The sequence below is a fragment of the Sebastes umbrosus genome, chromosome 2, assembly GCF_015220745.1.
Source record: "Sebastes umbrosus isolate fSebUmb1 chromosome 2, fSebUmb1.pri, whole genome shotgun sequence".
Lineage (NCBI taxonomy): Eukaryota > Metazoa > Chordata > Actinopteri > Perciformes > Sebastidae > Sebastes > Sebastes umbrosus.
In genome coordinates this window covers 22,523,103-22,542,135 of record NC_051270.1, presented here as the reverse complement: position 1 = coordinate 22,542,135, position 19,033 = coordinate 22,523,103, and the positions used below count along the sequence as shown (strand labels likewise).

At 38.9% G+C, this 19,033-nt stretch overlaps 1 protein-coding gene across 2 annotated transcripts in view; it reads right to left on the bottom strand.

Moving 5' to 3' along the window:
• rasa3 (RAS p21 protein activator 3) overlaps nt 1-19,033 on the bottom strand; it is a 49,642-nt gene that overhangs the window by 11,758 nt on the left and 18,851 nt on the right. For both annotated transcript variants that reach the window (XM_037749830.1, XM_037749831.1), the window contains exons 3-11: nt 18,268-18,371; nt 16,444-16,538; nt 12,680-12,756; nt 5,046-5,126; nt 4,856-4,928; nt 2,297-2,370; nt 2,113-2,217; nt 347-503; nt 80-228 (exon numbers count right to left, since the gene is read on the bottom strand). In XM_037749830.1, the coding sequence (XP_037605758.1) occupies nt 80-228; nt 347-503; nt 2,113-2,217; nt 2,297-2,370; nt 4,856-4,928; nt 5,046-5,126; nt 12,680-12,756; nt 16,444-16,538; nt 18,268-18,371 (915 nt within the window). The remainder of the gene's footprint in view (nt 1-79; nt 229-346; nt 504-2,112; nt 2,218-2,296; nt 2,371-4,855; nt 4,929-5,045; nt 5,127-12,679; nt 12,757-16,443; nt 16,539-18,267; nt 18,372-19,033) is intronic.

The following is a 19,033-nucleotide window of genomic DNA, read 5'->3' as shown; positions in this document are numbered from 1 at the left end:
CTGTCAGGTACAACTTTATTAACTGTGACAACCGTTGTTGAGCTGTGGTTTCAGGGAAAACATGCTTCAAGACACTCACTGTGTGCGGTTGACTTCAGCGTGAGCGATGGCGCTGATGAAAGGCACAATCTTGCCATAGTGAAGAAACAGACGGACGAGGGGGATGGCGGCTTCTTGTTTCTCCCGACACACCTCCCCCAGAGTGTGAGCTGTGGACGCCGACACAGGCTGAACAGAGAGGTGCGAGGAGTAAACATGGAGCGTTCAAACAGTGAAGTGTAAAGCAGATAACATCACAACATGCTGCAGCACACCAAATACGTCTGAGCAGAGCAGAGACACAAACCTCCACATTGGCCGAGTGCAGCAGTAGATCTCTGAGGGGAGTGTAGTGTTCGGAGGGGAAGACGTGGTCCTCGGTGTAAACGATGTTCAGACGCAGAGAGCCGAGCTCTTCTACCTTCACTGGCTTCCCTCCGTTCTCTCTGGGCTGAAGAAAGTACCTGAAGAAGAAAAAGAATATCAGATCAGACCATGATGAAACTTGAAGGGATGATGCACGACAATGGTCTCAACATTTTAAAAATTAGACATGGCTACAATGCCAAAAAATTGTTACAAGCTGCACTAATCAATCTTTATATTAACAATAACTATGCACTAAATATTCTTTTTTTTTATTCCTAGTAAGCTGTTTACATAGCTAATGGAAATATTAAACTAATTTTCCCGTTTAAATAACTTAAATTTAAGTTTCTTTCATAATGCTTAAACGTAGATGTGTTCCTCCTTCCAACTCAAAATGTGGCTTTTTCTTTTGGGCATGCATCTCCACCCCTAGCCTTGCAAACTGTTGGCTAGTTGATTTGTGTACAACACACAGAGCTGGCCGTAAACACGCAAGAGGCTGTGTGTTGCAAACTGTAAAAGTGACGTAAAGGTGAGACGCATATTCTGAATGCGCTCTATACATGTCCAAAGAATGCTCCTAAAACCTGAATAATATCAGCATATCCCACCTGTCTTAATCGGAAAATGCTCTATTATATATATATATATATATATAATGTATAATGTAGACCACTTACAGTTTCAATTTCATTTCATTCTCACTGTGCAATATCATTTTCCACTTGTGCAATTTTGTTAATAGTCTGTTTATTGTCAATACTGTATATACTGCTCCTATTTTTATACTTCCTTCTATTTAAATGGTTCATATTTTGTTACACTTTGTTTAGCTCTTCTTTACTGTGTTAGCTGATGCATCTTGTTTCTTGCACTATCCCCTTTTTTGCTGTGCACTGCAAATTTCCCCACTGCGGGACTAATAAAGGAATATCTTATCTTATCTTATCTTATATATATATACATACATATATACATATGTATATATTCTGCCAGATACTTCCCTCTTACATACTTCAGGCTCTAAAAAGAGACTGAATATTGGACTTACATTCCTCGGACGGCCACAAACATGACTCCAAATGAATGCTAATTTTGCTCCGTGTCTACTTGATGTGTTAATAAGCAACTGTTTGCCATATTATGACCTTTATAAGGCCATAATATGTCTATGTTGTGTTTACGGCTTGTTGGGTGCCCCAAGTTGGGCCAGAAAATCAATTAATGAAGGTTTAACTGTCACATACTGAATATATTCTCATTAAATGTAAGGGCGTGATTGTTCCACTCTGTATTGGACTGCACTGACTACAAAAGTTGTATTCTCTCTGTTCATATTTCCAAATCAGTGCTCCCATCATTCATGGAGGCGAAGTGTTCAGTTTTCCAAAAATAAATAAAATACAATGACAGGCTCTGTTGGGTCAGCGATGTTGGAAAACAGCCTTCATGCTTAGAGAGATCGACCCTGGTTAAATAAAAACTTTAAAGAATGTCTGTCGTTAGTGTTGATACTTGTTGCTATGGTTCTGCTGTTGCTGTGGCAACACATACTCATAATGTCAACGGACAATGATGATGAAATCAAACCCACTGTGCCCCAGCAGGGTACAGTACAGTACTTGGAAAAAAAAAACATAAAACAGACCCAAAATGATTGACAGAGTGTCTAAAAGGAGATGATGTTAGTGATGTTACTCTCACCATGCGTCGTGGACACCAGCCTGACCCAACGCCCGCAGAGGAACTCGCACACCTCCCAGGAACTCATCCCCGAACTTCAGGTTGCTGGCGTTCCACAGCTCCACCCTGAACACAAGCCACAATGTGCAGTTCAAACACGGGAGAAGCTTTAAGTTCAGCACCGACTGATCTTCTACGGGCTCACCTCAGTGCCAGCTTGTCAACATCCTCCTCTTCAACATCAAACTGCCGCTTTGTGTAGCTTAACGGCCGCGTCACCTAGAAACGGAGACAGAGTAAACATTTAGCATAAATCATGGTCGGTATTTCCTCCTGGTAAATTGAAGGGTCATCTACATCCACAATAACAGGCTGGTGAGAGGCAGAATATTGAGACTCCAGTTCAAACAATTAGTTGATTAATCAATCTACATAAAATGTATAGTTCTGATAATCGACTAATTGTTTCAGTCACGGTTTCACCTTCTCAAATGTGAAGATTTTATGTTTTTCTGTGTCATATATGATGGTAAATTTTATATTTTTGTTTTTTATTTCTGTTGGCTGATTAAAAAAAAAAAAAATTGGAATATGAAACCTCGTTTCCAACATTTTATAGACAAAATCATTTATCCAGAAAATAATCAGCAGATAATAAATAATGAAAAAATTGAAAGTTGCAGCCCTAATTGAGACATCTGATGCTTCACTATTACTTTGCAAAGCATACGATGCCCTTTTGCAGCGTATAAAAGCTTGATTTTCTTAAATTGCACATTATTTTGTTGAAATTATTTGTTGTTTTGTTTTTAATAGAGTTCTGCAGGAATGAGTCCTAAAACTCGTAAATGAGTTAGCATTTTTGCACGTCCGGTTCCCTTGTCTGGAAGTCAATGTTTTTTTTGAATGGGTATTTAGTTAGATGCCTGAAATACAGTAAGGTCTGTGGTTAACACAAGCTTAGGAGATTTTAACGTTTTGTTCTATGACATAAAATACATCAGTAAATATCCCACCAGTGAATTTTGAAGTGTTTACGTCTGTGAAGATTATTTAGCTGATATCATAAATGTTTGTTTGCCACAGAGCTTATTTTCTGACATAATCCTAAATCAAACGGAAAAATCCCATTGGCCTTTTTGTTGAGGGAACCAGCGTGATATCTTCCAGGCTGGCCTGCACCACTCTATTAGACCGAAATGACCCAAATCAAACTCTAAGCTCACTATCTGGCAGATTTGGATCAAAATGGGAGCTATCAGAGATCAGAATGTAGCAAAGTAAGTAAGTGATATCTAAATTTCAGAAAATAACATCCGAAAAAATTTAAAAAAAGCACAACCACATGACAGAAGCATGATAGATGTCCTGTGTTTGTGTGTGGTAGTGGGCCTCAGAGGGGGGCTGCAGGCAGAGAGCACCACAGGGTATGAGTCCTGTTCATGTGGTGGTCGGGAATAAATGAGACGGTCTTGTCTGATAGAAATCAATGGGCCAGATTGTTTGGTGGTGGTTTGTCCGAATCAATCATACTCTTGTCCTGCTGTCTTATGGGGCTGCAGCGGGGAGGCCAGAGGGAGGAGCGACACAAAAATGTCAGAGCAGAATGACTGGTGAGCGAGGGTTAACGGGGACAGAGTGAACGGGAGTTTGTCTGCGTATGTAAAATATCATAATAAATATATATATAAATAAATGTGAATTGTGACATGTTTTTAAAAAGACATTCAGAGAAAAAAATACTGCAAACATTTATCTGTTTCCAGTTGCTTTAAGACTTATCACATGAATATCAACAGTTACAGTAGTAATGGTACAACAGTTTGTGAGTGTGCAAAAAATATCAATAAATATTAACTAATGATAGAAATAGGAACTGTATTGTGTTTTTAAAAACACACAGACAAATAAAATATGCAAGAAACAATTCCGATGTGTTTTCAGTTGCGTCTGCTATTTTATTTTGTCCATTTTATTTTATTTTTACATAAAAACATGGTATTGTAGAAATAACTAAACAACCTTTTATGTGATATTTTTTATGATTTGATATATATACATATATAACACATACAAACTAGTGAAGTTGAGAGCCATTTTTAACGCTTTGAATTTGGTGAAATGCTGATTTTTTTTACCATTTAGCTAACGTTATTATGCTAGACAGCTAACGTTAGCTCACATGAATCTCAACAATTACAGTAGTAATGATATGACAGTTTTTGAGTGTGTTTGTGTGTACAAAAATGATCTATAAATATTAACTAATGATAGAAATACGAACTTTGACGTGTTTTTAAAAAAACAGACAACTAAAATATGCAAGAAACAATTACGCAGTGTTTTCAGTTGCTTCTGCAGATTTTTTTTTTTACTTTTGAACTTTATTTTTACATAAAAAACTTGATATGGTACAAATACCTACACAACCTTTTATGATTTCACAATGTCTTTATGATTTTATATATATAAACAGTATATAAAACATATATCAACTAGTTAAGTTGGGAACCGTTTTTATCTCTGAATTTTGAGAAAAGATTATTATTACCATTTAGCCAATATTATTATACATTATTATTATATTACACAGAACATTTGTTTATTAACAAGAATTAATGTAATGTTTAGTAACTCAAAGTTACTATGACTACTTTGAGATAAAAGCAATGAAAAACAAAATGTAATATAATATGTAGCAAATAGGAAGACACATCTTTACAATGACAAACAAATAACTGTGAAACAACTCAGATATATTTACCTCAAAATAGAAAACCTCCTCAAACTGCGGATTGTTGGTTTTCCTCTTCACTTTGGTCTTTTTGGCTTCCGACCTGAGAGAAACAGGGAGGCAGAAGAAGATAAAAACACACATGTTTTATCTAAAGTTAATCACGTGATAAACAGAGTTGTGTTTGGTGAAATCTGTGTGAAATCACGTGAGATCTGACCTCGAAGGTCCTAGTAAGGAGACAGCAGCGTAGGGATCACATTGGCCGTTGACGATTGGAAGACCTTGGCACTCCAACACACTGTGGATAAACACACACAAAACATTAATGAATAAGCACACTACTGTACGAGCACAGACACACCTGTAACACATTAACGCGATGCTAATTTTATTGCACCATTACACTGTGTGTGATCTCCTTCAATGCTCTGCTCGGACTGCCTCGCCTTATCGGCCAAATGTCAGGGATAAATGTACTAAAAGTTGAATGCTGAAAAAAAAAAAAAGTTTAAAATCTAATATAGACAAAAGCTTTTCAGAAGAAGCTTTTACACTAACAGTATCTGTATCATAGTAAGGTATTTTTACAATGCAAACATACCTTTACTATGCTAAGAGAGGAGGAGCTACCGTAGCTCTTTTTTTCTTTGGCAGCACAAAAACAAGAAACAGGATAAAAAGATCTCCAAACGCTAAAAGCGACACACAAAACCCTCTGAGTCTCAGAGGACTCATAAAGCTCTATTAATCTCTATGTCATCACTTGATCAAATGACTAATATGAAAGGGTCACCAGTGCTGCCAAGACCACTGAGAATTGACACCCAATCCTACACCTCGGCCCAGACAGACAGCAAGAGTCTCACTGCTCTCATCAACCATCATACACAGTATAAAACAGCTATTTCCAGTTGATTACAACATACAGCAACATACTGCCCAGCATGAGACAGCAGATAAGAAATGTGATCATCTAGCAGCTTTAAGACTGATATGTTTTTCTCTGCAGTTTGCGGAGACCAAGGAGCTTAAAGACCAGTGCTTCGTCTTAATTTGCGTATTTCCTTACTTACACTTTTGAGTGCATATGTGCGTTCACATTGAGAAATATGGCATAAAGCAGTGCACTCTAAGTACTTAAATGTTGTACATAAAACAGTCAAAACGTTGAGTGTGAAAATGGCAAGGAAGCTGCAATGGTTACAATTTTAATGGAAAACACCGAACTATACAAATTTAAGTTATACATGTGTTTTTTTCACAAAGTACTACTATACTGTAGTCGGATTGAAGCCATTATTGGGTTAATTTATTCGTGTGAACTGAATGTCCTAGGCTGTCTATCACTAGCTGATCTACCAAGCTTCCTGGTGAGTGCACAACAGCCGTGTGCGATTTGAGACAACACTACCCTGTCGAAATTCACACGCTACGCAAGTAAGTACATAGTGTGCAGTGTACTATATGGAAGTATCCGAACTGAGACACAGTTCTCAGTATTGGACCTAGATAATCAGGTGACCAGAAACACGACTCTATTCAGATGATAATTCTGCAGTCGTGAGTCTATGAGTGCTTAGGTGGTAGAAAAATGGCTTAATGTAGCTTTGACTTCATTTCAAAATCTCTAATTTGAAGTCTGAGATCTGAAGAGAAGTTCTCAGCAACACAGAGTTGGAAAATAAAAAAATTCCATCCCAGTGAAGAGGTGTGTTTCAGGTATGATGCTCACTGATGGTCAATCAAGAGAAATCTCATCACGCTTTTTGTAAGGATGCACACATGGAGCCATACTCCTTTACACATCATTTAGTTTACAAGGTATTAAAGTGTTTTAATAAATACTTAGAACATCTAAAAGCATGTGACACAAGTGACACTGATACAAGAAACTTAGTGCCGCTATCCAACAGGCATTTTTCACAGCAGACATTTTGACTTGTCATATAGCAGGAAAAGCACAGGTGTTACTAATAACACTAACGATGGCTCTGCTCCATTAAGTGTCCCAGTAAGCGACGCCAGTGAGCCAGCATACACAGCACCAAGGCCACACCTAAATGGTATCCGCAACCATGATGAGATTCAAGATTCAAGAAATGTATTTGTCACATGTACATTCAAGTACAGTGCATATACAAGAAAATATAAATAGCTAACTAACCAAAATACCAGTTAAAATATGAAATAAATATTAAAAATACACCAGAATGAGCAACATATACAAACAGTAAAAATGTGCAAAATAGTAAACATAAACATATACAAGGTAGTAAACATGGTTAAAAGATATTATAAAAGTTATAAGAGATATGTTAAAAGTTATTATTAATTACACGTCTACTTTTCCTGCTATGACATGTCAGAATGACTGCTGTGAAAAATGTATCTTTACCAAGTGCAAACACAACTCCACTGAGCTCAAAAACAAATAGCATCTACAAATATCCACATCCTCTGTGGATGTTTATTAAAAATAAACTTTTACTTCTGACGTACGTAATTAACCCATGAGCATACACTTAATTGTAATGATCTGTATAAGTGTTTGAGTGACTGAAAGAGGCCAACGATAACTAATCTAAAGAGAAGAGAAGAAGAAGAAGAAGAAAGGCACTTTATTAATCCCGATGGGAAATTAAATTTTTTTCACTCTGTTATTTACACATTACAAACAGGCAAACTGGCATCTCTCCAGCTACCAGTTATGACTCAGTACTTGGTCCATGCGGGGACTTGAACCAGCGACCCTCCGGTTTCCAAGCCAAGTCCCTATGGACTGGGCTACTGTCCCCCCAAAGAGAGCATCATATCAAGACATCCAGTCATCAGACCCCTTTCCACAGACATAAAACATCTGGTCCATTCATGCTGCAGCTCACTCCTACGCTGGGAGTCCTTGCTAGTACATTTTGGGCCAAGTTAAGAGCTCTGTGAGAGCTTTATCAGCATGTGATGAGAAATGACCCCTGGTGTCAGTGTTAGGTGTGTCTGTATGTATGTTAGAAGGCCAGATACAGAGAGAGGGACACATGAAAAGAGATGGAGGGAGGTAAATCCATTTGAGCTGCTGGCGAAGAGTTGGGCCAATTTTAAATCCTGTGTGATCCAGCAACACAGCACAAAGACCACTCGAGAGGCCGGGGGATAAAAATAATATAAGAAAGCAGACGATACCATATCTTCAGACTTATGGCTCTACGACAGAGAGAGGGATCGGACTGAGAACAAGAAAGATATAGAAAACAAAGCTATAGGATTTAATTTCCAAATGTGGTTTCAGAGTTGGACTCAAGCATCTCGGATCAACAAAGGAAGAAAAACGTTTTTCTTTCTAGTTGTGCAGAAATTATTTTTTCCAAATCCCATTGCATATTTTCATGCATGTTAAGATTTATACAGAGCCAAATAGAAAAAAAATCTATTTAAACAATATGCAGTAAAACATATAATTTGTATAGTCAATTCAATTCCACTTCAATAAAACAGTCTCGTCATTACAAGATCCTTCCTACGTTAGGATGTTTTGGATATGCCAATTCATACCCAAGTGTCTTCAAATCGCACATGTAGTACAAAGTATACATACAGAAAACATACATCTCTAGTATAATGTTTAGGGCTGTCAATCGATTCAAATATTTAATCGCAATTAATTGCATGATTGTTCGTAGTTAATCGTGATTAATCGCAAATTAATCGCACATTTTTTAACTGTTCAAAATGTACCTTAAAGGGAGATTTGTCAAGTATTTAATACTCTTATCAACATGGGAGTGGACAAATATGGTTGCTTTATGCAAATGTATGTATATATTTACAAATACGCTCAAATCATAACATGGCAAACTGCAGCCCAACAGGCAACAACAGCTGTCAGTGTGTCAGTGTGCTGACTTGACTATGACTTGCCCCAAACTGCATGTGATTATCATAAAGTGAGCATGTCTGTAAAGGGGAGACTCGTGGGTACCCATAGAACCCATTTTCATTCACATATCTTGAGGTCAGAGGTCAAGGGACCCCTTTGAAAATGGCCATGCCAGTTTTTTCCTCGCCAAAATTTAGTTTAAGTATGAAGTATGAAGACAAGCTAGTATTACTTGGTTGGTACTTATGCATTCCATAAGTAGCAACCTAAAAATCGCAAGTTTCGTTAATGTGTTAAAGAAACTAGTGGTTAAAATCAATTTGTGTTAACGCGTTTTTATCATGTTAACTTTGACAGCCCTAATAATGTTGTCTAATAAGGAACTAAAGATTCTTAGGAAGACAGATGTTTCAACATCACACTCTCAACTGAGGATTACACTGAACAGTGGAATACCATAGTCTGGATTTATAGCCTTCATTCAACAAAGTTCCCACACACATCTATCTATTCCTGTGTCCGATGACATCATGCTGTAAGGGGATTAGCACCCAAACAAGACAGGACGCCCAGCGGGACGAATCACTTCCTGTGCGTCACGGTGATGCACCACTACTCACACTGCAGGATGAATTACACAGCAAATCACAGCGCTGCCCACAACTGAACTGACTACATATGCAACAGCTTGCATCATCCTGTTGACACACACACACAAACACACGCACGCACACCAACACACACACATATAGGATACTAATAAGGAATAAGGAGAGGGCTGGGTTAAGCATCACTAATGCCAGAGCGCTTCCTGTCCAATAAGCTTGTTTATATAACCCCTGCTTGGCCTACTATCCAGCCCCCTCCTCACCCTCCCTCTCTGTCATCACCACTGTGAGCTCTGACATGCCAGACAGTGGTGGTGAAGCAGACTTGTTTGTTTTAGTCGTCGTTACTCATATTAGGTTAATGTGCTTCTTTTCTGCGCCCACGTAACCTGTCAAAAAAAACTTGGCTCAAATAAAAGGGAAATGAATTACATCATAGTGCCAAAGCCACACACACACACACACACACACACACACACACACACACAAAAAAGGGATGTGATGTATGAGTCTGTGTCACTGACGGGTGCACTATAGGTTAAATGAAATATTAAATTAAATCAAATCACAACGGGGAGTGGAGTATCTTCCAAAAGCAAACAATGTGTTTGGTTATTGTCATTTGTGGTGTAACACAACTGACAACATTTCTGTCTGTCAGCATGTTCCAATGGGTGGAGGAAGTATTCAGATGTTTTGATGAAGTAAAAGTGACCACAAGTGTGTAAACCACACTGTAACAATACTCAATTACAAGTCTTACATTCAAAATATTACTTCATGGGGAACTCTTGAAAGGGAGTTTTGTGGCTCTATGCGAAATCTGATAAATTGCCTCATGTGATGTCACTTGAGTCAGCATCAGTTCAAGACTAAAAGTTTAAAAAAAAAAATCTGGAGGTGTGGAGTTAGAAAGAAGTGAGACCTCTGTAGCCGCTCCTCATCTCTGCTTAGAGACTAGCGGCTCGAGGCGACATAACACACCCGAATCTCAGACCGTCATTGGTCAAGTTGCATTGTGGGTAATGTAGGCGCTATGTTTTGATAAGGAAGAAGAATGTGTGACATAAAAGAATTATGATTTATCTGGTTCTGCTGCATCAATTTTGTGATTATTAAAGGAGAAAGAAAGAAAACATATTTATTAATATTATATTCCATTTCTGCCAATAGATCCCCTGAAATGTTACACACCGGTCCTTTAAATGACCGGTGTGTAACAATTATCTGCAATTTTCTGCACCGCCATGTTTCTACAGTAGCCCAGAACGGACAGAGAAACACTGTTAACTTTTCCTGCTTGGGCCGGAGTTGTTGGCGTCACTTGCTCCCTGTAGATGTTGGAAGAAGTGCTGAATTTAACTTTATATACTGTTTGGTGGTTTAATCTACATCAATGCATATTTCATATTATGAATATATGCTTTTTTTGTCGAATCTTAATCTTCAAAGTAAGTAGTAACAATAACTGTCAGATAAATGTAAGGAGGGGTAAAATATTTCCATCTAAAATGTAGTGGAGTTTCAGTATAAAGTAGCATCAACTGGAAAAAGGTGGTTTAATTTTTGTACTTGTATTTTTCTTTTTCGTTGCTGTTGCACTTTATGTATTTTATTTATTGTATTCGTTATGTACATGTTACTTGAGGCTAAATGCATTTTAATGTAAAGCACACTCAGTGAGTGCAATGAAACATGCTTGGATGAATAACATTTCCTCTCCTTGCTTAGAGGAGATTTCTTTCAATCGGTTAGTTTGACGTGTAGAGCTGAATGGACGCAGCTCTCTCCTCGTCTCTCTCGTACACGTGTCTTCCTAGAGAAATCTGACTAGATGACCTCCTGCTCTAAGCTCCTTACCCACAATGTGCTCTGGGAACGGAGCCACGCTGGCTCATCATCAGACTTTACTGCTGCATGTTACAGAGGAAGAACTGGAGAGCAAACGAGCACACACACACACAAAAACACACACACACACACACACACACACACACACACACACACACAAACACACACACACACACACAGATAGTCCATCCAGACCATCAGCATATCATTGATCCCCTTCAAGCACTGAAGTTCACATATCACATCCGTGTTCAATCACATTTTACACACACAGCAACACGCACACACACACACGACACAATGTAGTAAGGGCAGATTTATGAGTTAAAGACATCCACAACGTATTGATTCACACCATAGAAATAGAATAGGAGCAGAACAGACATTCCCATTCAAATCAACGTATCTGGGTGGTCAGAGCGGCGGCTATTTTTATGTGTACTGTTGCAATTGTGACCGTTGTAGCAGGCTAACTTCTTCCATATAAACTAAACCTACTTATGGCAAGTCGCGGACTCGCTGAGGAGAGGTTTTGCAGTAACGACTAAAACGAGCAGTGGAGTAGTAATGATACAAAGCACAAGCCCCTTTCACACTGCCTGTTTAAGACGGATATGTTGCGCATAAAGCAAAGCTGATGCAACTGCGGATCTTCTTTACGGCAGTATTGCGGAATCTCTGTGTGTAAAGGGATATATAAGGAGCCAGAGTAAATGAGAAAAAATGAACAACGTAATGCTTCATCCACACACTCTTGTCACAGCGTAGGAAAGCACACTGCTATCGCCACATGAGTGACAACTTTGTTCGGCTCATAACAACTAACAACAATCGCCATTTTCTTTTGCACTCGTCAAATGACCACGGAAAACAGTTCAATGTCTGTTCTACTCCTATTCTATTTCTATGATTCATACATTCAAAACATGATTTATTCTAAACAAAAAGCTGTAACCTCCAACCATCTCACTGACTGTCAAAAAAGCTGATGCCGGGCAACAAGCCATGCACCTCAGAACAAGAGTGAAGCGTGTTGTACTGGGTAAAGGTATCCACTATATAGTGTCCTCAAAAGCCCATGGCATGAACACTACTTCCTGCTTCTTCCTTCGTGGTTCAACAGCAATAGTCCAAAATCTCAATTTACTTCTCATGAATGCATGAATGACGACCATGAATGTCTGTACAAAATGTTATGTTAATCCATCCAATAGTTTTAGAGATATTTCCATTTGGACCAAAGTGGTGGAGCGACTGACATCACAGTCCCTAGAGCCTCGCTGCCAGCGTGGCTAAAAATAAAAGACGTCAGCTGACAGTAACACTGACATGAAGCTGTGAAAACAGCAGAGAATCAATCTTTGTGACCTCAGGATGCGGTCAGGGATTTTTTCTTGTCTTTTTTTCTCCTTACATAAACTCAGAATTTTTTATAAAACTGCAGAAGTCAGATAAACATGCAGTGTATTACCGTTATGTATGAATAAGGACTGTGTGTGTGTGTGTGTGTGCGTGTCTCACCGTGTGGCTAGTTTATGGTTGATGACTCCACTGTCTGTGATGACTTCACTCAGACGCAGCTCCAGGTGCACTTTTCCCTGCAGAACACAAACACACAAATAGACACTTTTATTATGCACACACATTTAAATGTACATGTTCAAAGTTCGGCAGAGTGCTTATGAATACTTCAGCTGCTGTATAACGCCGACGTCCACCACACAGCCAGGTGCCCAGTGACACGTAGGATGGCCACTGTCCAGTGAAAACCATACATTCATCCATTTGTTTGTGAAATAGAGTTGGCTTGTGACGCAAGCAACGTCAACGTGCAACTTAATCCAATCTAAAAATATCAGCTCTTAAATTTGTTTTCAGCTTGGTGACAATCTCTTCCAATGAATAATTGGGTTAAACCTCAACTCATAAAAATATGTAATCTTTCAAGTCATCTGAAAACACATTACTGGAGATCACTTGGTTTTCATTGGACAGTGTAGAGTCCAGCTGCTTTGCTCTTAAATCTAATTGTCAGCTTATATATATATATATATATATATATATATATATATATATATTAATCTGGCTCAGGTTAAACCCTTTGGAAAACGTGAACAAATACATACAGAGAATGAACGCCACAGAACGTCCTTTTAATTATCTTGTTTGAAAGATTTTCCAATGTACAATATTAACAAATTGCTGGCATTTTGCTAGCTCTGGCTAACGTTACACTCTCCGCTAGCACCTAACCGATCGGTAATGCGCATGTGCAACCCTCATCAGCTCCTGAAAAAACTATTTCTGCATCCAAAATCGACGATGGAGGTAGCATATGAGTGAGCCATCTCGCTTCTTTGTCATCTCTGTTGAGAGTTGCACATGTGCAGTACCGATTGGGCATGATGTACGGATTGGGTAGCGAGTGACACATGTTGTTGTTCCTGTGTAGCGTAACTGAGCAGATAAATGACGTGATAATACCCGATTCAGGCATTTCCAATACTGGCATTGATATCGGAACAACTCTAATCACATGTACTGTCTTGTAAGGCTGTAAATGGTTGAAACAGTTTTTCAGAAAAGGCCTGATCTATAGAAGGTAAGTATGAGCCAATTATACGCTCATAAACAATAATTCTTCTTTGATAAACCCCCATGCAACACAGAAAAATACACAAAGATGAAAAAAAGCTCAATTCCTCCACCAACAGAAACACTGTATGTAAATAGCTGCGAGCCTGAACGTCATGCTGAAGTTATTTTCCCTCTGAAGTGATTGGATTAATGACATAATGACAGTGTAGTGGTGCAGCTGTCTAGAAAAGCTCCATTAATTAACAGCATCAGTATGCAAACTCACAGGCGTCGCTCTTTCTGGCCGATTCAAGCAGAGGGAACAAACACACGCACTTACACATGTGCGCACAGGCCAAACAATGTGTCCTCTATTGAAAAGAGAAGAGAGACACTCTATCTTCCTACTTCATTTGATCCATCTCCCTCGCTTTCTCTCTTTTCTCTCATTCTCTCACACATCCTTCCTCTCCCCGGCTCCTCCGATGAATGTGTCTCTGTTTCAGATCCCTGCTCCAGGGCTACACACACCCATCTGTCTGCAGATGTTACTGTTCACTGTGTCTGTGTGTGTGTGTGTGTGTGTGTGTGTGTGTTACTATGTGCTGGGTGTGTGCGTACATGCGTGTGGGTGAGTGAGACTACTGAATACTGAATAGTAGAAAATGTTACACATGTGCTAAATAAGCATGTAGGACAAATGAGGGGAAAATGAATCAGCTCTGGATTACTGGAAGAAAAATAAAGCTACTCTTCTCTGTCTTTAGGGCATTTCCCCGAACTCAGGTCAACTATTCACAAGTGTGCAAAATTACATTCACTTGTTAACAACTTGCTGGGAATACCCAATGTCATGCATGGCAGATAAAACAGCTGTCAATCAGAAAAAGCTAGTAAATGATAAAAGACTTTCCTCTGTCACAAACAGCAGCAGGCTGGAAACGTGTGTTTTTCTTATTTAAATTGTTACTAATGTTTGGATTTGCATTTGATTTACATAGACAGAGATGTCAGTGGTAACAAAGTAGAATAAAGTGCAAACATTGACATCAAAAGTTAACATTTCAGTCAAGACTGTCTCTCAACATTCCCCAAAATAATAGGTACGAGAACCATGAACATTTTTCTGTAACATTCGGCGATATCCTGTTATTATTCTCCACAGCAAATCTAAACCACAATCTGCGACCCAAACACGCACGTTACTGTTCTATCACAGCCAGCTGTCATTCATTCATAACAAGTGAGAAGGTGGAGAATATGGTGATCTTGATAAAAGCTGTGTGTTTACTCTTTCACCAGCTGATCATGAATGTGATGGAGGTGAGCGGATGAGATCTAGAGCCAGCTGACTTTGACCCTGCAGGCTCAGGTGTTTCAGGTGCACACATGCTGTGTTTGTTTGGGTTCTGCCTTGCTTCAAACATTAACACGCAGACACACTATAACACATCAATGCAGATACGGTATGTAGTGTAAATGTCTAATACCCTTTTTCCACCAAAATTAGTGCATATATGCAGGTTTAAATACAGGAAAACTTGCTAAAATAGGGGACAGACTGATTTCTCCTTGCCAGTAGATGAGTAGCATTTCATTTCATTTCAGTTTTTTTCCTGGTGTGTCACGTTCAACAACACGGAGACGCTGGCCGGCACCAGAAGCACGGTTAGTAAACAATGAAAATGTGACGGTGGTTACTTTTTTTAATATATAACCAGAGTTGGAGATTGTTGAAACAGTGGAAAGACTAACAAACAAAGACGGTTTTGATGAGTTTTATTTTGTTTCTGTCGAGTTTGAATGTAGTGTGTTTTATGAAGATTGTCTGACTGGAGTCTGGTGGCTTTGAGGAGAGCATATTAGTCCATAGTCCATCTGCTGTCTATGAGAACCGGCTGATTTTGTAAAGCCTGAAAACAGAACCATGAGGAGGTGCAGGAGTCTAGTTATCTCTCAGAACACTTCAATTACAATATGCTGAAAGGTTATTATGGAATTTTTGCCCAATGATGCCAAAAATATACTGCCTACTGCCGCTTTAATGTAGGGTAACTGTAGAATAAGTATAACAAGGTCATAAAATAAGCAAACCACTTAGTAATGTTGCCATCTACTTAACAATATCTATCTAAAATTTGCTAACACTCGTACCAGACCCATTACGGTTGTGTCAGTTCCTCAATGTTTATTTTACATTAAAAGCCTACCTATAAAGGGAAAGGCTGCAAGACTTTTAATGTGAAAATTCTGTAGGAAGTGTTGAGTTTCATTCATCGTTAATGAAAAAGGCAGAGTGGATCACGTGACATGACTGTTGTTTTACTGATATAATGAGTGCATTAACTGGGTAACAGGGGAAATAGGAAAAGAAAAACCTGTTTCTAATATAAAGGCCTGTCCCAAATAAAGGCCTGGCTCTCTCTGCCACTCACTCCACCACATTGACAATTTATGGAAGTCTTATTTTAAATGTTGTCTAAACACAAAAAGCTTCAAAGAGTCAAACTAATCTGATCACATTGTGGTTGATACCAAAAAGTATCCAGCCCTATTAGTGAGTGTCATGTGGTTTCTGTGGAGAAGCTGAGAAACAAAACAACTGGAGGATCTATGAGAGAAGAAGAAGAAAAGAACAAGAGAGAGTGCTTTGTTTTTAAAATGTGTGTGTGTGTGTGTGTGTGTGGGTTTTCTCTCTCTGTACTGACCTGCACTTCTGAGTCAGCGCTGACAGGTTGTAGCTGGAACCAGGTGTCTTTGCCGTGATACTTCTGCAGGTCCTCTTTCTTCACCGCAACCTTGCCTGCACACACACACACACACACACATAAAGACACAAAGACAAATGAGCTCAAAGCATAACTCATTTTCCTAAAAAGACCTTGGCAGGCTTCAACAAACACTCGACAAACACCCACACACCTGCTCACATGCTGTCAATCCACACGTCACAAAATGCATGAAGGCACCTGCTGCAGAGATACTCACAACGTGTACTGTCAGTGGCCTGGGAGTGACCCTGTCGTTTATACCCTGAAACTAACTAACGTTACTTTTCTGTTTACAACACCTTCCTACCCCCCCCCCCCCCCCCCCCCCACACACACACACACACACACACACAAACAGGAGCTGTTGATTATACAAATCACACCCTGAGAATGATTTTACAGTTTGTGGCAAGTGGTCACACACACACAGATACAAACCCACCGATATTCACACCGACACACCCAATGACACTGATAAAAGACATCCGCCCTCACACAAACACACGCCTTTGTAGTGCTAAAGGACCTGTGAAGGATGATTATTGTCTGTTTAATATGAAGCTGCACCCTGTGGATGAGTTCGCCTCAGGTTTGATTGGCTGAGTGATATAATCTGTATTTGACAAATGTACGCCTGTGACCACAGCTCATTTAAAGGGTACCTTCTGTATTTTTCAACCTATTTTCCCATGTTTTTGTGTCTTACTGACCAATGGGGACAACAAATTGGTCCAGTATTGAAGGAGAGCGCTGTAGATGGCAGCTGCTCACTGGTTGCAACGTGGTGCTATTGGGGCAAGATGGCACCGCCATTTCCGTCCTCTAAAGTGCTTGTTTTTTCCCTGACAGGCTCTGATTGTTATTATAAGTGCCTGACATTATGGAAAGAGTCTCTTTATTATCATAAAGTGGTCATGTCTGTAAAAGGGTGACTTGTGGGTACCCATAGAACCCATTTTCATTCACATATCTTGAGGTCAGAGGTCAAGGGACCCCTTTGAAAATGGGCATGACAGTTTTTCCTCTCCAAAATGTAGCTAAGTTTGGAGCGTTTTTTAGTCAATCTTAACTCTAGCTTTAAAACTGAGCCCGCTACAACCTTAAAATCACAAGTAGTGTTAATGCGTTAAAGAAATTAGTGGTGTTAAAACAAATTTGCGTTAACGCCAGCCCTACCAACGTGAGAAAATAGGGTGCAGGTTGAAAAATACTAAAGATACCCTTTAAATATTTAACTGTTAAATATTTTAAGGTATAAAATATTTATACTATTTAAAATGTTATAGATATAAATGTTTAATTACATCAAACATTAATATTTAACTGTGTTATTACTTAGTAGACACATTGTTTAGTTGCTGTGGAAACACTAAATTGCTGTGCTAGAATAATTTCAGAGCTTCCAATAAAAGATATTTTTAATATCAAGTAATCTGTTGATTTTGGGATACAATTTTTATCTTTTAATCTATGAAATGTAAGAAAATAGTGAAAAGTGCTTGCCACAATTCCCAAAGTGCAAGTTACAGTGATATATAACACAGAAAAACAGAAAAATATCAACAATTTTCTTGATAAAAGACTCAAATGATTCATCAATTACAGTATAACGTTTTTTTTCGATCATGATATTAGAAACTGAGTTTTAGTGCTGATTTATTTACTTGTTTTTATTGTTTAAAATTATAACGTTCAAGCTGAAATTTTAAATTAAATCAATTTTTCCAAGCTGGGTTCGGGGTATGAGGGGAGTTTACTCACCGATACTGGAGTCCCTCCTGAAGACGTCCCTGTCGAAGATGTAGAAGGAGAGATGTCTGAAGCTACGTGGGATCTCGCAGTAAAAGTCCTCCCCATAGAACGGACTGGAGGTGAGAGGAGACACGAGGCAAACTGTGATTAGAGACTCTTCTCATCCGATTGTTTTACCGCAAACACAAATGCAGTTTTACATATTTAGTTGTTGAAAGATCAGAAGAAGGCATGTTGTGGGGGCAAAAAAAGAGGCAATTGAGTCGGGAAAACAAAATCTGCTGTAGAAATGAAATGTCGGATTGTGTCAAAAAATATATATTTTTGTATAAGAAGGAGATGTCCTGTCCACCTAGCTAGTTAAAGTGTGATAATCACATGTGAATAAGTTGTTCTCACGCTCTCCCGCATTCTTTTTCATTAACTAACTGATTGATTGATTGGTTAATCTGTAACCATTCCTGCCTCTACCGTAATGTTTTTCAGTGTTGTCTGACTTGTCGGTGTTCTTAAACCTTCATGCAAACATCACAGACAAAATTCTTTCATCATTCTTGCAAACAGATGATTGAATCTGTCTCTTAGCCAGACATTAAATAAAGATCACATGCATTTACATCTTGCCCTGATGAGTCATATGGACTCTACAGCTTGTTTGCCGACAACAATAGACCCGTTTGTGATCATTGGCTGGAAGGTACATCATCCGCCATGCTCTGCTTCACCTAAACGGCGATCAGAGATAAATTACGGCAATGAGAATCTCGTGAGCTGA